Source organism: Anomalospiza imberbis, chromosome 10 (assembly GCF_031753505.1).
Source record: "Anomalospiza imberbis isolate Cuckoo-Finch-1a 21T00152 chromosome 10, ASM3175350v1, whole genome shotgun sequence".
Lineage (NCBI taxonomy): Eukaryota > Metazoa > Chordata > Aves > Passeriformes > Viduidae > Anomalospiza > Anomalospiza imberbis.
This window is the reverse complement of record NC_089690.1, coordinates 983,137-991,090: the sequence shown is the minus strand read 5'-3', so window position 1 is coordinate 991,090 and position 7,954 is coordinate 983,137. Positions and strand designations below refer to the sequence as shown.

At 51.8% G+C, this 7,954-nt stretch overlaps 1 protein-coding gene across 1 annotated transcript in view; it reads left to right on the top strand.

Moving 5' to 3' along the window:
- Positions 1 to 205: 205 nt before the first annotated feature.
- Positions 206 to 7,954, top strand: part of LOC137479667 (1-phosphatidylinositol 4,5-bisphosphate phosphodiesterase eta-1-like) — a 42,898-nt gene continuing 35,149 nt past the window's right edge. Inside the window, exon 1 of the mRNA XM_068200136.1 lies at positions 206 to 345. Within this exon, the coding sequence (XP_068056237.1) occupies positions 267 to 345 (79 nt within the window). The 5' untranslated portion in view covers positions 206 to 266. The remainder of the gene's footprint in view (positions 346 to 7,954) is intronic.

Genomic DNA, 7,954 nt, shown 5'->3' with positions numbered 1-7,954 from the left:
GAGTTGCTGGCTGGTGGCACCAGTGCAGCGCAGCTCTGGCTCCATCCAGGTGATGTGTCTGTGGGGATGGGCACGTTTGGAGAGCAAAGAACTACGTTTGTTGTCATCTTTGTGTGAAGCAGACGGAACGTTTTGCATAAAGGGCTCAAATAACGACAGCGCTTGCAGTAGTTGGGCGCATTTTTTGTAAATTAAGTCCCAGTTACCCATTCCCGTTTCCCTTGCAGGGTCAGAGCCTTTGATGGTGAGCGGGAAGCTGCCTCAGGATGAGTTACTGGAGTCTGGATAAGAAGAGCTGCCTGCAGTACTGCCGGCACTTCCTAGCGGACAACGGCGTGTTCCACGGTGAGTTACAGTTGTTGTGCATTTTCGGCTCTTGGTGTTTCCCGCTGCCCCTGACATTCGGTACCCGCGCCTGTATTTCCGGGGGACGCCGCTCCCGGGCCGCGCAGCCCGCGGAGCTGCGGGCCGAGCCCCGGCCGCGCCCGCTCCGTGCGGGGGCTCGGCGGGGCGGCGCTCGGGGCGAGCGGGACCCGGGAGCCGCGGAGGGGAACGGCGGGGCGGCGCTCGGGGCGAGCGGGACCCGGGAGCCGCGGAGGGGAACGGCGGGGCTCGGCGGGGCGGCGCTCGGGGCGAGCGGGACCCGGGAGCCGCGGAGGGGAACGGCGGGGCTCGGCGGGGCGGCGCTCGGGGCGAGCGGGACCCGGGAGCCGCGGAGGGGAACGGCGGGGCTGCGGCGGCGCCGCGCGGGGGCGCTCCGGGACCGCCGCCCCCCGGTACCGGGTCCGGCCGGTGTCCCCCGGTACCGGGTCCGGCCGATGTCCCCCGATCCGACTGCCGCTCCCCGGTACCGGGTCCGGCCGGTGTCCCCCGGTACCGGGTCCGCCCGATGTCCCCCGATCCGACCGCCGCCCCCCGGTACCGGGTTCGGCCGATGTCCCCTGGTACCGGGTCCGGCCGATCCCCCCGATCCGACCGCCGCCCCCCGGTACCGGGTCCGGCCGGTGTCCCCCGGTACCGGGTCTGACCGAACCCCCCCGGTACCGGGTCCGGCCGGTGTCCCCCGGTACCGGGTCTGACCGAACCCCCCCGGTAGCGGGTCCGGCCGATGTCCCCCGGTACCGGGTCCGAGCGATCCCCGCGATCTGACCGCCGCCTCCCGGTACCGGGTTTGGCCGATGTCCCCCGGTACCGGGTCCGGCCGATCCCCGCGATCCGACCGCCGCCCCCTGGTACCGGGTCCGGCCGATGTCCTCCGGTACCAGGTCCGGCCGATGTCCCCCGGTACCGGGTCTGACCGAACCCCCCCGGTACCGGGTCCGGCTGATGTCCTCCGGTACCAGGTCCGGCCGATGTCCCCCGGTACCGGGTCCGGCCGATGTCCCCCGGTACCGGGTCTGACCGAACCCCCCCGGTACCGGGTCCGGCCGATGTCTCCCGATCCGACCGCTGACCCCCGGTACTGGGTCCGGCCGATTCCCCCGGGGCTGCTGGGCTGGATCCGACCGATTCCCCCGGTACCACCGATCTCCTCCGGAATGGCCAGGACTGGGTCCCACCGATCCCCCCTCGGGGCTGCCAGGGCTGGACCCACCAGGGTCGGGTCGGACCGTGCCCCAGGTCCCCCAGACCCCCCCAAGCCCCCGGTGCTACCGGGGCTGGAACCGACCGATTCCACCGGGTCCCACCGATATCCCCCGGGGCGGGGTCAGACCGATGGCCCCCGGTGCCACCGACCCAGCAGGTCTCATCTAATCCCCCTGGTGCTGCAGCCCAGCTGGTGGCAGAGCTGTTCGGGGTCCATGCTTGTTGTGCTTTGGGCAACACGGGCTCGGGGGCTCCAGCAGGTCTCATCTAATTAGACAGCTGGACCCGTCTGTCTGCTGAGGGACTGACTTCCTAATGCTCTTCTGAGAGGCCCAGACCTTGTATTCTTTATTCCCTTTGAGGTCAGTAATTTAAACCCATCACTTTAGAGCAGATTTATGGTACTATTAATAACAGCAGCATGGAATTGCTATGAATTAAAGATAGAAATACTCATCTCATTCAAAGCAAAGGTGATTTTTTTTTCCCCTAGAGAACATAAAGCTCCGTTTTCATTGTGTTTGTTAGGACTGGAGAGGTTTGCAGCCCACTGTAAAACAACTATCTGCATTTTTGTCACTGTGGTTATGTCACCATCAATGAAGTTAATGGCTTAGTGGGAGAATTAATCATTTGTCAGTCTGTGAATCTTCCTAATGAAAGCCAGTTCAGAGAGAGCCCCATTCTTCCCTGTACTGCTTTTTTCCTTGCCCATGAGCACTTCTAATTCTATTTGGGACACCAGAAGAATGTTAATAACTTTCTGTAAGTAAGTCTGACAGTGGTGTTGTCACATTAATTCATGTGTGTGCTGCACTTGGGACTTGCATTAGAGGGAAAGTGCTGTCATCTCCAGGCAGAACCATTCTGCTCCTCCAATGAAATGAATTTGTTCCTGGGATCTATCAGGCCACTCGTGTGGTCCCAGTGGTTTTGGTGGGATCATGTTCCTTCAGAGTTCCCTCTGACCTTGGGGAAGGGATGTGTTCGCCCGGGTGCCCCTGAGCACTGTGGCAGTGTTCTGGCAGATGCCTGTTAATCCCCGTTCTTCCCAGGCAGCTCCCTGCTCTCCTGCACCAGTGTGTGACTGGAACAGCTACAGGGATGGGTATTTGCAGCTCTGCCGTTCCAGAATAGTAAAGGAGGAGTCCGGCCCATGCTCTGAGACCTGAGGTGGTGTTTCAGCACAGAGCAGCACCTCTTTATCCTGCTAATGGTGCAAAGGCTGGGTAATGATCCATCAGCACAGAGTCCAGTATCCATGAGCAGCTATTGAGGGATGAGTCTGCACAGAGATAATCATCTACAGCCCAGGACATAATTAGCAGGAATCCTAGACCAGAAAGGTTTCATGGCCTAATTTATCGGTCTTTGATTGATGACCAGATGAGATTAACTATTTTTCCCTGACAGAATCCATCAGGGCTTCCCATTTGTCTCCTTTAACCTGAGCAAGACACTGCAGAGACAGTTCCTTTCCCTCTGAGTGTATGGAGGAGCTGAATTCCCTGCAGGCAGTGTCAGAGGTGACAGTCCCACAGCATGGTGTGAGGATGTGGGCATGTCCCAGGAACTAGCGTGGTGTTCTGTGCTCCAGAGAGGCTGGGTTCCTCCAGGGCTGTGCTGGTAGTTCAGGCTGCTCACATGAACCAAGTGCACCCTCACTGGGAGCAGTGGGGCAGTTCAGTGGCATCACAGCTGTCTGCTGTGATTGTCTGGAATTGAACCTGTGAGCTGGAGCAACTGCTGCACCTTGGGTGCAGGCCAGGTTAAAAATATCCCACGGGGCCAGTTAGTGTTCTTAAAAAGCAGAGGAGTACCTTTAGAAGGACTGGAAGTGTCTGCAGAGGTGCACAAGAGGAATTTTGCTGCCCAGCTGTGCTCATCTCTGGTGTTTTCTTCACACCCTTGTGGCACCTGCATTAATTTAAGCACCTGAGCAGATAGGGTTCCATTTGTTCACCTCCTGCTGAGGAGCTCAAATGCAAGAACTCATGGACTGCATTAATAAAAATGCTGAAGCTCTGTGTCTATTTGGAGTGGTTTAATTGTTTCATGCAAAAAAACCAAAAACCCAAAGACCACCAACAAAACCCCAAACAAAACCAAACCTCCCCCCCAAAAAAAACAAAGGGAACAAAGGCTCGGCTTGCAGCAGAAGCACCCAGCTGAGCCTGCAGCCCTGTTGCAGTGCAGTGCCCCTGCAGCAGGAGGACAGCACCTGCCCCGTGGGTTGCATTAGTGTGGGATGTCACATCCTTGGAAGTGTTCAAGTTGGAGGGGCTTGGAGCACCCTGGGAGAGTGGAAGGTGCCCCTGCCCATGCAGGGGGTGGAACAAGGTGAGTTTTAAGGTCCCTTCCAACCCAAAGCACTCTGGTTCTGTGAACAGTCGAAGGAAGGTGCAATTTTGGGCGTTCAGGAGTAAGATGAAGCTGTTGGTGCCACAAGGCCCAGCCTAATGCAGTTCTGGGCAGCATCAGTGTTTGAGCAGGGGAAGCTCAGGAACAGAGAGAAGGGTACAGAAGTGGAGATGAGATGAGTGAGCTCTGTTTAGTTTGGGAAAGCAAAGATCGAGAGGGGATGTGACTGCTGGCTCCGAGTGCATTGCAAAGGGAAAGCTCAGAGAGGAAAGGGCTTATTTGAGCTGATGGGGGAAGTTGGCACAAGAGCAAGTTGAAAGTTGTCCACAAGTATATGAAACAGGCCCAGGAAAAACTAAGGTATTTTGAGTGGGACATTGCCAAGTTCTGGAAAAATTGTTACAGCATTGTATTTGTGCTCTTGCTCTGAAGTTGTAAATGTGATTAGCAGGCAATGTATTGACTAATGGGAAATAAGGCTGGAAAACTACCTGTGGTCCCAATTCAACCCGTGTCCAGTGAACTTCAGATTCAAACAGCAGTGCTCCCATTCATTCAGGAGGTGCTGCTGTACGTGGATCAGGCTGCTCTCTGCTGGGTTTTAGTGGTGCTTTGAGACACTTGCAGGGTGTCAGGCAAGAAGTGTTGATACACAACTGTGGGGCTTTCCACGGGCTCTGGCAGGTTGTCTTTAAACAATGACTGAGATTCGTGTGTGTAATGAAGTACTGTGTGCATCCACATTGCCTAAGGCTCTCTCATCAATTTATAATTTTATTAGGAAAAGCTGCTAATGGCTGCATTTTCAGGATATTAAAATTCTTATCTGTTTATGTCTGAAATTTTTGGTTACAGAAGTGGAGGTTGCTGCTGTGCCTTGTACTCTGGGGAGTCTTATCTGCCCAGAAGCAAAAATGTCAGTTTTCTTCAGCAGCAGCAGCGAGATACAGCAGTGTGTGTGCACACAGAGAATAACAGACCAGAGACAGGGGCTGGGGGTGAGCTGTTTTAGCAGTTTCTGCAGAACAGAGAAGACAAGCAATTAGAATGTTTGGAATAGCCTTGAGGATTTGATGAACCCACTTTCATTTCCTTCCTCTTTCAAGCAGTTCTAAAATACAAAGTGCAGCATCCCTCTAGGCTTGGAAGAAGAGATTTTTTTTTATTATTATTTTTGCAGGGGTTTTAAGCTGTAAATGTGCATCATGTTTTGTTTGTTTGCTGGCAGTAACAATGTAGGAATGGCTGTGCTGTCAGAGCAACCATCCATTTAACTTTGCTACTAGATGGTTGGGGCTAGAAGTATAAAGGGAAAAAAACCCAAAGTGTACAGAGCAGCCCTTGCTGTGGCTCCCAGTGCCTCCCAGTCAGCAAGACAAGTACTTCCCCAGCCAAAACTGCATCTAGATAATTGCAGGTTTTATCATTGCATCTGATAGTTTTATTCTTTCCATAAGGTTTTTGGAATTCCTTTATGCTTGTGACCTCCTGTGGGAATTAACCCCAAAACTTGTGGTGGTTGGTGTGGACCCTCTGGATGGAGGGAAGCAGGCTGTCAGGGATGGAGCAGGTTGTGTTGCCCTGTTGTTCCACCTTGGAAAGGGAATTGCCTGGAAGGTGTGAGTGGGGCTGAGCCTGACAGGTGACACAGGTCCTTAAGTCAAGTTGGGCACATCCTGGTGGCTTTGGCTGTCCAACATGCTGATGAGGAAACCACGGAGAGCCTCTCATTGCTGCAGAGGCCTTAGACTTCTGTGCCCAATGAGAACATAAAATGCCTTCTGTTGTCCTTTTTTATGCAGCCAAATTTTGCAGTCTATTTTGGTTATTGGAGCACAAGAGTTTTGGGGGAGCAGTCCTGGAGCTTTGCCAGATTGCACAAATCCTTCAGGCCTGATGTTTGCTGATGGGCAGTGCTCTATAATTAGCTCTGCTGAAGCCTCGTGCAAGGCTGGGGGCACAGCTACAGATGCCAGCGGTGGGCTGCAGGATTCAGCTTCAGAGTCGCTTCAGCTGGAGTTTTGTAATGATGCTGGGAAAGCAGAACGAGTTAGTGCGGGAATTCGTGTTTGGGTTCATGTTCTGATTTATGTGAAATATCCACAATCCGTTCCTCGAGACAAACAGATGTACATGGAAATGTGTTTGCAAGAGGAGCATTAAGGAATTAATGTATTGAAGTTCACTTAGATTTAAAAAGGGCCTGAAGAAACTCTCTCTGCTTTGTTCAAGAGCTGTGTCTGTCTCCGCATCTGTTAATGAAAGGAAGAGTCTCATGTGGGATCTGTCTCCAGACAATGTTTCAGGTGCTTGTGCTCTAATGCCAAATACTTTTCCCCTTTCATTTTTGTGTGTTTCTCAGCTTTCCATAGAACCATGTTTTCATTAACGATAAATGAGTTGATAAAAGCTTTAATCTGATAAAAATGACAAGTTTTCTGTGCAGCTGATACAAGATTTTATTCATTGCTGGCTGCCTTTTCACAAGGAGATTGCCTCACAGTTCAGATCTAAGATTACACTTGGAAGATGATTATGAAGATGTTGTTATCCCCTTATTTCATTATCTATTCCCTGTAAGAGGTGTTAGCTCTCTAATCAGCTTTTCTTGCTCTTTAGCAGAATTAGGCTTTGTGCTGGTTTCCAGCTATTTTGACAATGATAAAGGAAAACCCAATGAGCTAGAAAATGAACCTTCCTCTGATGCTGTAATTTCCAAACTGTTAGTTAAATCATTATCCATTTTCCAATAAATGAGAATTTTTGCAGTAGAACTTTCAGGGCTGTGTCTCTGTCCAGTAATCTGAGCCTCGTGAGGTGTGGGCAGAAAACCTAAGAGGGCAAAACAGGCGTGGAGGTGAGGCTGTTCCTGTCCTGCCAGACCTTAGCTCGGGACTGTGCAATACCCACGGGGCAGCAGTGATGGCTGAAAAGGTCTTGTCTTACAGTGATCATTGATATCAATCAACTACAGGTAAAGGGAAATGAGTTTTTTGTTCAGAAAGCTTGTTTGTCACCGTCACCTCTGGGGCTGTTGGAACTGTGTGAGCTGTGGCCCTGCAGAGCATTCCCAGCAGGAGCCTGTGAGCCCTGGGAGCGAGGGAAAAGCCAAGCAAACTGACAGGGCTTGGGATTAAATGCAAAAACTGGCTTGACACTGAGGAGTTGTCATGGGGATTGATTTTTTACTTTTTTTTTTAAAGTTGAATAAACCTACAGGTCTTCTTATACCATTTGGCACCTGTCAACTGAATTACATAACATCTTCATTTGTTTGCTGTAATGTTCTTCTAACCTATATAACATGCTTGAATTTCTAAAGACATGTAGCATTTAATCACATCTGGTTTTAAAAGGAAGTTTATTTTGGAGACAAAATAATGAAGAATGTGTTGGTGATTGTGTAAGGTTTCTTACAGAGCAGCTGTGGTGTTGAAGGTGCTTGCGTATAGCTCGACTTATAATTAACAGAACAGTAGGAGTGTGAGTAATTTGCATGTAACACATTATCAAGTGCAATCTGATATATCAATAATTAAACTGTACAGCAGTGACAGTTTATTTTTTGTTGTTGAACTGCAGCTATAGCACATAATTTCAATGCACAGGCATTGGTTACTGTCTAGAGGCTTCAGAGTGGTGATTTCAGCCAGAGCTGGGGTAACGCCGTGGCTGCCCCGTTTCCCTTCTCTGCCTGGCAATGGGTGCCACTCCCTCCTCAGAGGGATCCTCAGAGGGATGCCACCTCCTGCCATCCCAGCCTGACAGTGCCAGCAGAGCCACGGCTGAGCAGCCAAGAGATCTGCAGTGGGTCTGGGGTCTGGTTTCACATTCCAGGGTGCTGGACATAGTCCATGGATACCCCACAGAGTGCTGAGCTCTGCTGTGGGGGCTGTGGGAAGGAAGGCTCCCTGTGTTAGCAACATCTAAGAAATAATGATTTCTCAGGAAGTAAATAATGTCAGCTCCACTTGGAGCTTGTCTCCCATCCCACTGAAGTTCTGCA